Below are 17,572 nucleotides of genomic sequence, written 5' to 3' on the forward strand. Positions count from 1 at the left end.
AATTAGTTCAGTTCAAGATACTGCACAGGTATCACCACACACCAGCTAAATTACACTGCATGTTCCAGGAATTCTCGCCTCACTGCCCCAGATGTGGAAGCGACCAAGCTACTTATCTGCATATGATCTGGCATTGCTCACACCTAACACAATACTGGCAGGACATATGCACTTCTATGTCAGACATACTAGACTGCACCATAGATCCTTCTCCTATGCGCTGCCTCTTCCATGAGCTCCCCAGTCTCAAAAGCGACTCTAGGAAGTTAGCGGGACTATGTATGCTGCTGGCAGTGCGCTGTATACTACTTTGCTGGCTTCGCCCCAGGGCGCCCACACACGCCCAATGGCTCCGGGTAGTCACCTGGGCGCATGACACCGAGGAGGCCTGGGGGGCCACGCAACACCCACACTCCAGACCTAGGGACATCTGGTGACGATTTCGCGAACACATGTCTGCCCCGTCCTCCACCTCAGACTCTGGTACTTCCTCTCCCACCCATTCTCCTCAGTAGCTACCTGTGAGACATGACTCCCCTCAAGCCCGGGGCGCAATCCCTCTTCCAGCATCCACGCTAAATGTTTCATGGGATAATAATGCTCTGTATTGAGAAATCTCGTATGAGTCGCAAGCTGATGCCGTGATGTGCTTTATCTGAGCAGTTCTGTGTATTGTTCTTTTGTCCTCAATGGATTGTCAAGCTAATTAAATAAAGTTTAAAAAAAAAAATTCAATTGCTCATGCAAAAGCCTTGTTTGTGCATGTCCCGTGGTACCACAACACCGTACACTGATTTCTAATACTCTCCGATTACTTTACAAACAAATGCATTGGCATAAGAATGACAAATAAATGACAGTCTGACTTGTTTCCAATCAGTATTGTCTTTATTGAGTGGACTGAAAACATTCCCACAGTGATCTGAATATTAAAATAGGTTAACATATACTGCATCAAAAATAGAAGCCCTGGACTAGTTTTGTATTTTCTTTCTCGGTTACAGTAATACATGAACTCACAATCATATTAAAATAAACACCATGGTATGGAATGCTACTTATCACACTACATGCTTTTATTTTTCAAACTCTGCTTCAGTTCATATATGCTAAGAAAAAATACTATAGACTACAAGCTATCCAGCTGCTAGACAGCTAGATTTTGTGTCTTTATGCACTAATCTACCAAAGCCATTGCGATGCCCATAGAAAAACAGAAGATGCCATGCAGAATAAAGTGTCTAGCCATCTAACTTTAATCTACTTAGGGGAATAGCCTGCAGGGTGCTCACAGCCACCGGATCTTCAGGAAAAATATGCAACAAGTTATTCACTGATAATAAATAATGTAATGCAAAACAAATTAATCTGGTTCAAATAAGGCAGGAGGACCAGTTGATTACCAGTCTACATGCTTCGATTTCAAGATTGAGAAAGGGGGTCCAATTGAAACCGGTAGCTGGTCCTTTGAGAAACACTCCTATGACACAAGCTGCTACAACAAACATTCTTACGACACACGCTCCTAGACACATGATATGACATTTTACTGCTGTGAAGATTAAATCACTCCTTCTCTCTGACCACAAGTCAAAATATACACTCAACGAAAGGCGCTTTGCATAGAATGTTTGAAGTAGTCAATAGAATCCTCCTACCAATAGTGGATAATCAATCGGGTGCACACTACACAGCAGTTGCTTTCGTTCAAGCACTTGCATTGCACACCCCACTGGTCTTCCGGTGGGTCTGATCTTGCAAGTTTTCAAATCATAACAAGGTTTTTGTTTTTATCAGCGCTCACGATTTTGCCGTTCGAATAAAGAAAGACCATTTGTATGCACTAAAAACAAGGTTTGTCATCCTAGAGATGACAAAAGAAATCACAACGTGCACATCCGTTAGCCCAGGAGTACTCACTGGCCATCCTTGAAGGCTGGGTCTAGTCTGGCTTGTTCAGAGGTCGCAACATTTGGCTCTCCAGATGTTCTGGACTTCATCTCTCATGATCCCTCTTGATTGACTAAGCTGGCTAGAGCTGGTGGAAGATGTAGTCTAAAACATATGCGTCAACATTTCTAGAACCCTGCCTTCGGGTTTCCACAATCATTATGCATCCAGTAAATCAGGGCTCTGAAGCATTTGGGTTTCCATACTTTTGGGACAACAGCTACCATCAGCCCTTGGTTGCAGACTCCTGGAATGAATAAGCACGCAGTCGATCTGGATAGATATCATTTTCCTACTCAAGGATTACAGTGAACACCTAACTTTGTTCAGCCCAGAGGAACACCTGCGAATACCCATGTGCTGCCTTTCAACGTTTGTGCGTTTACCTCTTTCGGTCAATCGTGATCTACTTCTAGATCTATTCTGCAGATCCTGATCATTTCAGGGGCCTTGTTTTGGTCCATTTGCACATGCGCAATCGCTATTCTTGCGCAGTTCCATTTGTGCCAGTGCAAGTACGCTTGTGCTGTATTTTCCCTGGTGTTAATATGATAGCGCATGTGCAAGTGTATCACAATACCACCTCAGGAGCATTCCATACACTGCGATTGCACTTGTGGGGGCTTTGCTGCAGCTATGTTTTCCAGGTATCTGACTGTTATGAAGACAATGTTTCCCTTGTTTCCACCATGAACAATTGCGGTCCAATTGGAACAAAGGTAGAGGCTGGAAAAGGGACAGATTCTGTTTTTTTTCATGAATGCAATAACAATGTACGCCAAAATATGTGAGTTAAGTATTTACTTTGCTTTAAGTACTGATTATGCTACATTAAATTCTATGGGGCGTTTGAAGCTTTAACTCTCTCGAATTACAGTACATTTGCACAAGCACAGACAGAGCACATGTGCTAATATTGGAGCACATTTTGGGATCTCCTCGTAATTCGTCAGCGGGGATCTGTACAAAAGGGGTCCCCACCGCTGTATTTTTCTCATTTGCAGGGCCGAGTGCCAAGGGGGTGGAAAAAGCCTTTGCACACAGTTGTACGCTGCCCTTTTGCACTTCCCTGTGCAAATGAAGTAAACGTATGGACGCATGACAGGCAGTATTTACAATGGTTTCCTATGGAGTCCTCCTGACGCAAAAAGCATCCACCACATTTGCACTGGCATGAAACCCCATACCGGCACAAAGCATTTGTATGGCAGTGAGGAAGGAAGCCGCGTAAGCATCAGTGACGATCCACTCTTTCTCTCCACCACACAAATACATGAAAATGGGGCCGGACGTGGATTAAATGCATACAAGCCTTATGCAAAGCTTTTACGCCTTTCATTTTCCACTGCCACATGTGCAATCCAAGTAATGAAGCGCAAAAACATTTACACTACATGAAGTTTGCTGCTAATGTAAATTGCACATGTGCAAACTGTGTTTGTGTATGCATACATGTACCGTTCTGCTCTTAGAAGCAGAGGGGGACACTTTGCTCATTCACACGTGGAGGAAACACACACAGCATTAAACCCTAATTAGTAAGGAGCCATTCCGCAGTGATCGAAGTGAGCGGGAACGGTTGGACGCGGTGTTGCACTACTTTTATTTTTTTTCTGTTTACCACTCCTCTACTTTTTACAACCATATTCACCATTCTAAATAGAGGATCTGTCCATTCGTGTCCCTGTGCAAGTGTAAAGTTGTAATAGGAGTCTTAGTTACTAGTCACTTAAACTATTGGAATGGCCCAGCCGCAACACTAGTCATATTTTGCTCTTTGCTTCCATCTACCCTCTCTCCTGCCGAGACCACAGTTCCACTACTTTTTTCGGTACACTTCTACCACTGCCAATAAGTCTAGTCTCTGGAATTCTATAGTACATTAACAAAATGCTGGCCATGCACCAAAGAGTAACTATTCTTCACCCAAATGGAAATAGTCCTACAACTAAAAGGATTTTTCCAAACAGCACAGCAGCAGAAATGCTCGGTGAATAAGGCTTTAAACTGCAATCTCTACCATGCGTCAGCCAAATACAAAGGACGTCATCAGAAGCATGCAGCCTGGGTCTTGACGGGCTATCGCCAGAACTGGCCCTGACATGTCAGGTTAGTTTGAGAACACAGAGTAGCCAGTTCTAGCACATTTGGGCTTGAAGTCGTATCTCCCGGTGCGGCGGTAATATCGGTAGATCAGAACAGTAGCCACTCCTGAGATAACGGCGACAGTTGCCAGGAAGATGAGAACCACGTATCCCGGAGCCATAGTGCCGCTGACAGCCGGCCGAGCTGATACTGCAAAGGGAGAGAGGGAAAGAAAAGTTAGTCTGTTTATGCTACAAATAGATGTGGTGGTCTTTTACTGGAGCTACATATATTCGTGTGAAATATGTTGCAATGACAGACTGGAAATGCTAATTACCAATCAAGTACATCATGTGTTTGAAAGTTCATATCGACGTTTTAGACAATGTGGGGTTGTGACAAACTCCTATTCTGTCCAGAAGAATTACAGAGGTGTTTAAATCATAAACATGCACAAGTATCTACCACAGCTCCATCTCATTAGATAACATTTTAGCATTTAACTAATCACAGTATGGCAAGGACACATAGGACACTCTACTCTAGATGCAATGTGTAATAAAGCACAAAATACCCCCCCCCCAAAAGCAATTAAAAATACAGTACAAGCTAGGCGGATACCTACAATAGGCAGAGTGGATAACTGTGAACAGAACTGCAGGAGAATAGGTAATATTTGAAAAAATAATCTTCATGAATCTTTCATATGGTCATGGTAGGGAAAGGGGATATGACCAGTCACTAGGTGCCAATGTAGGACCTGGTGGTGAGGGTATCTACTGTGCGTCAGGCTGGCACCTAGCCCAAATGTTCCCCAGCGTAGTCTTCCAGTGGCTCAACAGCATTCAGCTGGTCATCCCGGCACTTACATGAGTTCAAGCTCTGGTTTGACACCTGGAGTTGACGCAGCAGTACTCAGTGCCTGTGGCGGTGTGTCCCAGCGGGAGGCTCAATGGGTTAGCTGCAGCTTATGCACTTTAGCAGTGTCTTTGAGACACGAGGCTTGTTGGTTAGAATCAGTGACTAAGGTAAGCCCTGTGGAGAAAGGGCTGGACTTCACTACTGTTAGGCTGTGGCGAGTGTATCCTGTATCCTGTGGACCTTTGAACTGCTGAGGTGCATGTGCCTTTAAGGTATCCTGATCAGCTGACCTTAAAAGGCCGCCTCTTCTGCCCTTGTGGCGTAAGCCCTGTGGAGAAAGGGCTGGACTTCACTACTGTTAGGCTGTGGCGAGTGTATCCTGCATCCTGTGGACCTTTGAACTGCTGAAGTGCGTGTGCCTTTAAGGTATCCTGACCAGCTGACCTTAGAAGGCCGCCTCTTCAGCCCTTGTGGCGTAAGCCCTGTGGAGAAAGGGCTGTACTTCACTACTGTTAGGCTGTTTGGTGAGTGCCGTCAGTGCGGCTGCCTAATGGCTGCGCAAACCACCCCTGTGTCCAGAAGAAGGGCACAGAAGAAGCGTGAACATACAGGAGGAATGGAGGTTACCGGAGAGCCTTGTGCTCTAAATCGGTTGCCAAATAGAAAAGTAAGTCAGCTCTACTCCCGTGTCTCTATGAATGATGAGTTAAACATTGCCATTGGGAATGCTTCTGATGAGGAGTTGGACGTGGAAGCGGAACTTGGTAATACTAAACATTTGCATCTATGTTGTGCTGTGGTACATGATACACATGATACACATGAGCCGGCCAGAACAGTGTGTAAATGTAACAGTATTATTAACATCAATGGCGCTGGCAGTGCTACCCCAGATAAGGCGCTACCTGGTGGTATGGTCTTCAGCAAAAACACACAGTCTTACAACACTGAGAATGGCGACCTACCAGGCGCGCTGCCGGCACTTGATGCGGTGGACGTGTGTGCAAGCGGGCACGATGGTGGGTCCCGTGGGAGTGGCGAGGGGGTCGAGGTCTTGCCCGTGTCCGGTGTTGGTTCGCCGGCTCACGCGATCAATGCGAGAACCGGAGAGGACGCTGCGCCGCGTGCCCTGTGTGATGCATGCGAGGCGAGGACGCTGCTTGGGGGCGGCGCCTGAGGCGAGGATGCCGGGGGTTCTCCCGTGGCTGGGCGGACCTCCCTGTTGGCTCGCCCCCGCTCAGCTGTGAAGTCTGGCGGGGCTGCTGCGTTGGTTCGCGGCGGCAGCGGTTTCCGCGCAGATGTGGCTGGGGCTGCAGCGGGGATCGGCAGCGAGGGTGCGTTCATGATTACTAGCTCGCCCGTCTTGCTGCCTGAGGGACGTCGGTTCCCACATGGGGACATGGACGATGAAGTATTTAACACAACATTTGGCAGGCTAAAGGAGACTTACGGCCAGAATCAAGTTTTAATTATAACTGAAGCCGCTGCTGTAGATGGCGGGCCGTCGGCTCACCGACACGAAGAACGTCGGGATTCACTGGGTGTGGCCAACAACATATTGCACAATTTAATCTCCATGAACAAAGTATGTAGTGGCACAGCAATGAAGGGCTCAATGGGGCCTAGCAAGAACGTTAAAAAAACAGCCCCAAACGCCAGAATGCGTTACTAAACGAACCAAATGAGGATATATGGGTAAATGTTTCATATAAACGCAGTAAGCTGTCACCCTGTGGTGCAAAAGAGAAGACAAGTATGGCTTCTTCAGACGACTCGCCCTTTAATCAAATGAACTCGCAAAAGAGGGTTGTCAACACAAAACACCTACATTTGAACAAAACGCTCACGAGTGTGCGTAACTCACAATCCCCTGGCACGGTCACATCGGACATTGGTGACCTGTCTGATTGTTCTTTTATAGAACGTCTGTTCCCGAAATTAAGGAGGGGAAGAGTTCATAGGCCCAGAAAGGTGAGGACGCGCACCTCGGAGGTCAGAAATTTAGTGGCAAAGGAACTTATCTTGACTGTTGAGCTACAAACAGCAATCCTGTCTTCTCTAGCAATTTCCTTGGCCCCATTCATGAAACTATATGAAAATTTGAATGATACAACGAAGATCTCACAACGTTGACTGCCTTGATGAATACTAAGGTAGCCCACTTGGAGCATATATGCAGTCAGCACTCCAGCAACATAAAGGAAACCTTGAAAAACCTGGATGCCTCATTGAAATCTCTAGGCGACCAGAGAAGAAACGACTCTATTGACAAAAAGCTCTTAGCCGAAGTAGCTTGTGAAGCGCTGGCATTGTTTAAATACGAAGGACTGGCCCTAGTAGGTTCCAATAGATCAAGTGAACCTAACAGTAACAACACACTTTCATCCACTTTCCTCCTTCCAATCTCCCTATCTCCACTCATGCTCGCAACCTTGGTGTTCTTTTTGACTCCTCTCTCACCTTCTGGCAACACAATTCACTCACCTCCCGCTCCTGCAGATACCACCTCTACAATATTTGCAAAATCCGTCTCTCCATCACATTCCATGCTACCAAACTCCTAATCTCCTCACTCATCTTTTCCCGCATCTTCTAAAACTAAAATTCCACTTTCTCTGCCTTGTTTTCAAATCCCTTCATGGTCTTGCCCCTCCTTATTTCTCCTCCCTTCTCTCCTTCTACTCCCCCTCTCACTCCCTTCGTTCCGCTGACCACTTCCTTCTCTCTGTATCTCCTTCCCCCTGCGCTTCCTCCCGGTTCCGCTCTTTCCAACTTCTTGCTCCTCTGCATTGGAACTCTCTCCCCCTCTCAATCCGCTCTTCCACTACCCTCACCTCATTTCGCATGTCCCTTAAATCCTTCCTCATCCAATCCCCACCTTGACGCCCCCCTGCCCTCTCTACTCCCCCGTCTTTCCCCTCTTCTAATCCCTCCCCTCCCTTCCCACCTTCCATTTCTATTTTACACTCTCTCTCCCTTCCTTCTACACTCACTCAATCCTTCCCCGTCCCTCCCTCTACTCTCCTGTTCCCACTCCACTTCTCCCCCCTCTCAGTCAAGTGCTCTTTGCACTGTTTTGTTGTAGAATGATTCAAGTTGCCACTTTGCTCACATTGTTATTTGTTGTTATTACTATGTATTTTGTTGTTCCATTGTACAGCGCCTTGGTGTAAAGCGCTCTATAAATAAATCAATCGATCAATCAACACACAGCAAATAAGTTCAAAACTGCCCTTGGGGGCGTGTCGAGAACCCACAATGCAATCTGTGGACGGCGATTCAGAGACTGTTCGAAGAGAAGCCGTAATTGCCTCTGGAGGGCCCGCGATAACTGCCCCAACACGGCTTGATAAGACTCCTGATCTCACTGTAAACATGGGTACGGATTTGGTCATCAACTCACAATCAATTAGTGCTCGAGCAGTGCCCACTATATTGGACCAAGCAGCTATCAACCCTCTTGCGTGTGAGCAAATCTTGAACATTTCATTTAACACGGCCTTCGAGCAGGCTGGAGCTAGTAAGGAACTGCTAGGTATTGAAGATCAAACGCCAACAACTTCTAATATAGTACCACAACCAAGTACAGAAAAAAGTGTGTTATCTAGCATACAAGGAGTTGAGAAACTCAACGTATTCTCGATCTTTAGTGACATCTCAAATACTTGCCCAGAATCGGCAAAGCCAGAAAGTAAGCTTACTAAACCCGCAAAAAAATTGAAGAATCAGACGGTGAAGAAAAACAACAAAAATACAGGAGCAAGAAAATTCTTGAGGAACATAAAGTTTGTCCCAATAGTGACGAATTAATCAAGTAAATAAGACTCAAAGGAAAGCACTAAACAATCAAAGTTGTCAAATAAAGCTGCCACCCAACAGGCACCGAAAGAGACAGAATTACCGCCTATCAACATTTCAGCGACCCTTCTAAATATGTCAACATATGATGGGTTGGAAGAAGTTGTGACCTCATCAGTTGCCCCTCGCAAGATCTGTGCTGAAACTACTTGTATTAAATCAACCCTTGTAAACACACCCAGACCCGTTCAAACGGAAATTCAAGTCGACAAGGAGGAAGGCGACTCTGTAGTCGAAGTTCATATTCCCAACTCCACGGTGGCTGTGCAGAATGCAGGAATCAAGATGACCCGAATATGTTACATTGTAACGGCAACAATACCTTCTGCGTCAGGTCAAACTGCCCCAGTAAGTCCACTGTTTGTGACAATGCAAGAAAGAAGGCGGAAATTATGCAAAGAACAAGAACAAGCTTATCGGAATGACTTGTTTAGAAAAGAGGACTCACATGCCACTCGCACTCATGGCATTGTCGGAGGAGATGGCATCATCCACAGAAATCACACAAAAGATAACTCAACAAGCATCAAACCAGATGCACGTGGAAGTGCCCTCGAAAGAAATAGAAATGAAAGAAAAAGAGAAAGACACAACGCCAACCTTCAAAGTGATGATTGAGAGGATGGATTCAAAGGATAAGATGATCCTAAATCGAGCAAACATCATTCGATTATTCGACCTAATTCCAAGCTTACGCACCATTAAGTCTAACGACTTAAAAATTGTCGAATTTCCAAACGAAAGAAAGCACGACAAAGTAATTCTTCATGTGATCTCGTCATTTATAGCTAACACAATTATTGAAGCTAACGTTGCATTATTTTCACTTGGATTCAAGGTCTATGCGCTGGATGTCTCTAATAGGAGCCTTATTGATACAGATATACGTGGCTCCCAGGACGATCTAAGCTGTCTACAACAGAGCACAGTGTTACACTCTCAGTCTAAAGAAGACATCGTTCACCATTTGGGTGAAGGTGCATGGAAGATGGTTAGGGACAGGCCAGCGAGCCCCTCGCTTGAAATAATAAAAGTCAAGGGTAAAACCTTTCTTCAGATGCCAAAAGAGAATGTGGGGACAATGGAACCATCTAAAATGGACATAAGGATTACAATATGTGGAAAGCAAGATTCAAAATTGTTACCTGAGAATACTAACAGTGGTCTAAACACAGATGGGGCTATCCGTGACTGGGGCTGGGTTGCTGCAATGCTCAACACAAATGCCCAGCAATAATGCCAGGAAGCGATCACTGGGAGTGAGTGTTTGGTGGCCTCTTGGAACACTCGAGGCTTTACCCACCTCCTTAAAACAAACTGGTTGGAGGGTTTAACAATTGTTTGCTTACAGGAAACATGGCTCCAAGAATCCCCAATCTCAAGTGCTTGTGAGGTGGCCTTGAACCCTGTGATAAAATTGGAAAAAGGGCACCCGGTTGCGGGTCTATTAACGATGGTAAACAGGGCCTCGGGCTTTAGGATCCGAAAATCCACAACCCATTTGCCTTACATTCAGGAAACCTCAATAATAAAACAGGCGAAGGGCTTGGGCCACACTGATTAAATAACAATTATAAACGTATACTGGAATCATTTGAGGGCAGGTAAAACAGAATTTATAGAACAAATTGCGGAAATTCTAGATGCCCTCTACGATTCTATGACAAGCCCGAATATTATGATATGTGGAGACCTGAACATTGACCTTTTTAATCATGTGACAAAGGGTAAAAAGGCTCTGGCACATGAATGGCTAGAAGAAATGGAAGTGAGGCAACTGCTAATGTTGAATGGTAACACCATTGGGGACTTGCCTGCAGCAAAAACTTGGCAACGTGAAGATTCATCATCGACAATTGACTACATGTTTGTGTCTATCGATTTGCATGCTTGAATAAAATCTTTTAGGATCAGGAAAAATCAAGTAGCGACCACGACATGTTAATATCAAATTTCACAACATCGACACAGGAAGGTTTGCCTAGGTGGCAATATCCTGTCTCGGTTGCGGCGAATAGGGTTAGACTTTGACTCGAGGATCACAAAGTTGCCCAGCTGTCAATGGCTTACGGTCATTATAACTCCGACTTAGAATATGAACATCTATTGCAGCAATTCAAGACCAAGAACGTTGGGCTGAAGAACCTAAATATGGTCCGCAAACACTAGTTCGACCCTGAAATCCAGAAACGCAAACGACAGAAGAGGTAGGCGATGCGACAGGCCCAGAAATTGGACCTGACACTGCAAAAGAACTAAATTAGAGTTGTAAAACAGAGGTACAAGAACTGGATGAAATCACACGTGCATTTGACCATCCAAAAGGACGCCGAAACAATGCTATCTGCCCTAAGGAACAAAAACACAAGTGAGTTCTGGAGGATCATTAATAACACACAGGCCCCACAAAAGGCTTTACAAACTTGCCTGGTGACGGAATTAACCTGGATTTCTCATTTTGAGAATTTATACAAGGGGTATAGGATTTCGGGCATCGAGAGTGCATTGACTTTTCCACCGCCTGCACTCAAGTATTTTAAAAATGACATTGTGTCAATTATTACGAAGGCCAATAATTCAAGAGCTCCTGGCCCGGATGGTTTAACCAACTACACCATCAAGCAATGCCCCGAGATTTGGGCTGAGTTTTGTATAACCCTTTCCGACAGAATAAATAAATCGGGTCACTCTCCTAAGTCTTGGAAATCGGCAATCATCGTACCGATATTCAAAAAAGGAGACAGATCAAACCCTAGAAATTATCGGACGGTGGCTTTATTAGATGTCCTGGGCAAGGTCTATGCTACCACTCTGCAAAGAAAACTAGTAGAGTGGGCTGTAGAAACTGCCCATGTAGACGCACGGCAGTCTAGGTTTGTGAAACAAGTGGGGTGCTCCCTAAATTTACTACTACTTAACCTGGCAAAAATGGAGGCCCTGAAATCTAACACAGCAATTTACCTGGCGTTCATTGACTTTTCGAGCGCATTCGATACTGTTGACCGGGACCTATTATGGTCAAAATTGCGCCGATGGGGATGTCCAGAAGAGCTAGTGGCCGCAATTCAGGAGCTACACACCAATACAACTATAAGGATCCGCCTAGATCAATCTGGCATACTGTCTACAGTGATTACCACACATAAGGGGGTAAAACAAGGCTGCCCGCTTGCTGCAGCCATCTTCAGCTTGTTTATATCGGACATATTCGATAGAAGCTGTAACTTCTTTCCCGCCGAAAATAAACAAGGCTCACATAAGCTGACTCCTATATGCCGACGATCTTGTTGTAATGGATTTAACACCTGTCGGCTTACAAAGAAAACTTGACGCCCTTCAGAGTTACATAACCGAGAACCGGTTGCAGATCAATGCTAAAAAAAAGTGAAATCTTAATATTTAAGAACTTGAGAGGAGCCACTTCAAAAAAAGCAAAAAAATTCAAATGGCATCTAGGAGGTGCACCGGTGACATTATCCCAAAATGTCAAATACTTAGGCATGGTTCTAAGCTCTTGTATCAACGATGCTCCCTGGGTAGCTGACACAAAAAGGAAATGCACTCAGTTGGTGTGTCAAGCGCTTTGTATGAAAAAGAAATTCGGTAAATTTTCATTAGAACCCTCACGACTCTTATCTACAAAACGTCATTCCTGTTTTGACCTATGGGGCTGAGAAGGCACTGGGATGTTCTTACGAAGTATGGTCTTCTCTGGAGAACCAATTTTGGACTAAAGTGTTGGGTCTCCCAAGAGGGACTATGACCTCGTGCATCAGATATGAGTTATCGTTCATTTCACTACAGGCAAGGATTACCTGGAATTTGTCATCCTTGTTCCAAAAGACACGTGCTCGAGAAAACATCTTTGTGGATACAGCGGTGCGAAAGCCTACTAGACGAATATAACATCAATATTAACTTGCTTCACGAAAATCCAGATGCAGCAAAACTGAAAATTTGGCGCCTGGACTGGGAGAGAACTTGCTCCCAAGGAGCCCTTGCAGAATTGATGATATACGTGCCAGCTGAAGCACGTGCTTTCAATACGGCTCAACGTTACATTAGCCTTTTTCCTGACCCTCAGGCACGGAGGGGCTTCATGTTGTTTCGCATGAACTTGTTCAAAACAAAGGAACGCCTGCAAACGTGGAGCTGCAATAAGACCACAAACAACCTGTGCAGATTCTGTGCAAAAGACATAGAAACACTGAAACACTTGGTCCTATTTTGTAGCATTTTTCGTAATCAAAGAACATTGCAGTTGGGCCTGTGGAACAGGACTCACCCCTCATTGTGTGCAGACGAATGGTGGGGTTATATGTTCAACGGAACGGATCCTAAACTGTTAATCCCACTGACGCATTTCTTAAAGATAATGGAACTTCGACTAGACACGATCCCTGGAGTTTTGGAATTGAGCCCTGGATGATGTGAAATCTTTGGGGTTTAATGACCGGGGACGGACCTGGTCTGTGATGGTGGTGGTAGTAACGTGAGGCTTCTTACTTTGTTTTGTTGTTGTTTTCACTTTTGTTCTGGCCTTTGTTTTTGTGATTATTGATGTGTGTGAATATATTTTAAAGGTTTGTATCAACCGTATAAAATAAAATAAAAAAAAAAGAATCAGCGACTAAATGCTGTAACGCTGGGATTATCTGCAGTTATCTCCAGCTCTGCTATTCGTCTCACAGGGATTTGTCACATCGCTAATGTCTTCGAAGTGCTCAGCTCGACTGCCTGGATTGGCTGGTTCCTTGGTGCCAAAAAGGGTTTCATGCCTCCGGTGGCAATCTGCTCCCTGAAGATTCACTGGTTTGACGGTGGCTTGACGGCTTGTGTTGGCCGAAAGTCCTTTTGCTTCTCCTCAGCAACAGTTGCTGTCAGGAGTAGTGCTTTGGGATGTTTGACATGTTGAATGTTGAGGCTCTTCTCCTGAGCCGTATACAACATAGGGCCCTCTTCTGCTTTTTACCCAACAGGAGGAAGTCTTTCGAGGCACCTTCAGGCATATTGTACACCTCTAGGTGTCTCACTGCCGAATATCTCTGGTCCTAGGCAGCGGTTATTTCATCAGATGCCCCTTCTGTTCCCAAGAATGGTTTTGGCAAGGTTGTTTCTTGCCGCTTGATTTTCCTGCCTTCACTCTTATGTGAGGAGGTATTGAGTCCTGAAAACCTCCAGTAAGTAACCAACAGAGTGAAGACTTCCTCTACAGTGGTCCAGTGTTACTTATGGAGTCACAGGGTGCTGGGCTGACACTAGGCATGCTGGGAGCGCCAAAATGGTGGAAAGGACCCTCACTGCATCTGAGCCTTCTTGCTGTCTCAGCCCTGATCATTTGTGCATCCCCAAACTAAAATGACCTGCTTATGCTGTGGGTCCAATGTGTTCTTTGGACACCTGTCCTTAAAGGTCTTCTTGGTGACCTGAATGCTGATTGCAATGTCTTTGTGGAGAAAAGGTTTGCCTTTGTGTTAATTTGAATACCCACAATGCCCTGCTGTTGTGGTTCAGAACTGGAGGTGAACTTCCAGCAATGCCTACTAGGTAGAGTTATGGAATGTGTGACTTATCTCTAATGGACTCTCCTACTTTCAAATTTCAGGTGAAAGGTTTTTTTCAAACCTTTTTAAACCCACTATAACTTTTTTGGTGTTTTGATAACATTATCATGGACATACTTATACCTTTGATGTGAAGAATCCAAAAACATACCAGCTTCTGAAAGGTGAATAATCCACACCCACTCAAAAGTTACATGCAACTTCAAATGTGCACATGAAAACCTGGAAGCTGTTTTCCATGTTAACTCACATGTACAGCTGACAGGCAACAAGGAGACAGTCTTATATCATACAGAGATCTATCGACACCTCTACCAATATCACTACTAAGCAAACTAGTTGGAGAACGTGTGCAATTAATAGGGTCTTGCAAGGTCTCCATTTGCCTGCCAATTAATACAACACAATGACAACTTCAAAATTACTTTTCCAATGCTCACTGACAATTTTTTTCAGTGTCCGATTATCCTACAAATGGTATGACAGTTACAGCAATATCCTACCAAGGGAATATTATGGTGTGCAAAGAAATAATAGCATGGCCAATTCTGATGTTTGCATTGCATTGTCTCTTCAGTGCTGATAAGCAAATGGTTCAGTCCTACCCAGGAAACCCTTTTTTTTAGCCTCAGCATTTCACCCACGTGTGAAGAGGCAGGTTTCCAAAGACGGCGATGATTGAAAGATCTCTTTACGAGCCTGTGAGCAGGGGGAAAGTGGGCAAAAGGGAAATTGCTGACAAAAGCTCTTTGGCCTCCAGCAGGAAAGACATCAGCAGAACTAGGGCAGCCATGGAGGTAGGATTAGGGAAAACGTATTTCTACCATCTTGGATAACTCCCCTCAGGACTTCTTATGCCACAAAGTGGCTCCTTGGGAGCCGAATCCTCTAGGAACTTCAGTGAAAGAGGGTGGACATGTCCCAAGGAAACTATCCTCATTTAATTCTTCCATAGGACTTGAGGATGCTCCACTGCCCTGCTAAGAGCTTGCTATAAAAGGAGTGGTGACGCATTCATTCTTGTTGCTGTTATTCACAGTTTCGATAGGGCTGAAGGCAGATATCACAGAAGGGAGAGTGACTCTCCCCTCAATGACTCTGAGGCCGGAAAGCTGGAAACACTTTGAGGCATCCCTGCATTGAGGACCATTTGACCAGGAAGCCTACGTACCCAGAATTGAGTCAGTGCCCCTGCAGGTGACTCTGTATTCTTCTCTGGTGTGGAAAGTACAGAATAGAACTGCAGCTCTTCTGGGTTCTTGGTAGAGACCCCAGTCACACATGTAATTCAGAGGCTTTACCTTTAGCAGTGCTGCTGATCAGCAATTCAACAAGGAGCAAAGAAGCATTCAATACAGTTTGAGTCAATGAGGCACTCCTGGACCCCGACTGAGCCACCAGTTTCTCATGTACTTGAGGGCCTTCTGCTCATTAAGCCCAGCCTCACAATCCAAGTCTGCCCATCGACAAGATGCTCTGTTTGAAGTAGAAAAATCATTGCTAACCCGACGCGTGATGCACGAATCCGGAAATGTTCAGAAGTTCGCTTTCATTTACAAGAGTCTCATGGGACTCTCGCCAACTACGTTAATGTGTAGCTGACAACTCAGCCGATGGACATTGCCCTGATCTGAGGAAGGCACATGAAATGTGCCGAAACACGTGTTATCGCAAAGGGCTATCAATAAATTGATTTTTAATATGTAAACAAGCTCAAGTTATTCAAATCTAACTTCTACTGTGGCGCAGTAAATAGATGTGTGCAGTTCCATTTTTTCACATTTTACAAGTGGAGTGGGGGAACTCAGTGTCTCCGTTTTCCTGTACGCACCATTGCGACATCACCAATATTGGTTCATAAATTTTAAGTCGCGGAGGTAAAAGAGTGATTTCACCAAAAAAGTTCCCTGTATCCATATGCTCTGTTTGAAGTAGTCCCAACCGATTGAGCCTTATTGCGCCACTTGTCACATCAAGGCACTTGGACCGATTCCTCGGCTTCTGCTCCAGGGAGAGGCAGCAAGAAGAAACTGCTTCATGATGTCACGCCTTCTAAAGAGACTTGGTGAATTGTTGGTCTAGGAGCCTTTCTCAGGCATTCTAAAAGCCATGTCCCCTGGCCTTTAGAAGTGCCCCAGAGAGTGGTTAGGACCAATTTCTCTATCTCACCAACAACACTTTAAAAGTAACCATTAATGTTTGTGCTTTTCTATTCATTTTTTTTTTTAATTTCTACCTCCTACTGTATAATTCCCCGAGTATGCGGTCTATATATATCGAAACTGAATTATCTTTTGTGTTTTCCTTACAGGGATGGGTTTTTGGTGCTTTAGATTGTTATGTTCGGTTGAGTAAAGTACATATTTTTTTATAGAACCCTGCTTGGGAGTTCCTCCAAGTTTGGCACTCATTGTACTATTTGTTTGGAGAGCTCCACTGCAGACTCACATCTCTGAAGGGCATCGCCTGTCCTCGGCCAATGCTTCCAATAGAGAGACGAATGAGGGATACTACAATCAAAAAAGTGATGGGTGGAATATTTTGAATAAATCTGAACCACTGGCATTGGTCTGGGCAACCTTCTACACCACCGTTTATTAGCCCGAATGAGGGGTACTATTCACTTTCTATCTGTCTTTGCCCACATTCAAGTTTGATGCGGGCTGAGAGCCTTGAAGACCTATGGACTTGATCGATTGATTTGTTATTCATTATGCACCTATACACAAGTGTTTCAAGGGGCAACTGACTGGTCCTTGTAAATGTAAATGCAATGCTGTTTACATTTGCATGAAGCAGGCTCAACCTCTAAGGATTCATTATCCGTCACGGGCAATAAATGTCAGCAATCCGGGAACAAAACCATATTCCTGTGCCTTTTTACCACCGCAATGGGGAAATGATGCGCATGCAGTGGCGCGGTCCACAGACACAAACAGGGTCGTGGAGGCGATCTGCTCCACAAAAGTTGCCGAAAAGCTTAATCTAAGGCTGGTAAGTGTTTTCATAGCTCCATGAAGCAGTTGGCAACAGCAACTCGTCTCTGGCTCACTAGGTGAGGCTGCATTTAGAATATGCCCTGCTTGCTTACTTGTAAACCCTGCCTAAAACTAAATCCCCAGCAACAACTTTTGACAGGTTCAAGCCAGAGCAGCCACGATGGCAATGTATTGTTTTGGGTTGATCAACAACAGAGGTGGCCATGTTTAACTTTTAACTACATTTTCCACATTTTATCTTGCCAAAAACACTTT

The 17,572-nt window shown here is 44.8% G+C and overlaps 1 protein-coding gene across 1 annotated transcript in view; it reads right to left on the bottom strand.

Annotated features, from left to right (window-relative positions):
• Positions 1–3,549: 3,549 nt before the first annotated feature.
• UMODL1 (uromodulin like 1) overlaps positions 3,550–17,572 on the bottom strand; it is a 482,641-nt gene continuing 468,618 nt past the window's right edge. The window contains exon 15 of the mRNA XM_069636212.1: positions 3,550–4,245. Within this exon, the coding sequence (XP_069492313.1) occupies positions 4,061–4,245 (185 nt within the window). The 3' untranslated portion in view covers positions 3,550–4,060. The remainder of the gene's footprint in view (positions 4,246–17,572) is intronic.

The sequence above is a fragment of the Ambystoma mexicanum genome, chromosome 7p, assembly GCF_040938575.1.
Source record: "Ambystoma mexicanum isolate Mex_15411 chromosome 7p, UKY_AmexF1_1, whole genome shotgun sequence".
Taxonomy (NCBI): domain Eukaryota; kingdom Metazoa; phylum Chordata; class Amphibia; order Caudata; family Ambystomatidae; genus Ambystoma; species Ambystoma mexicanum.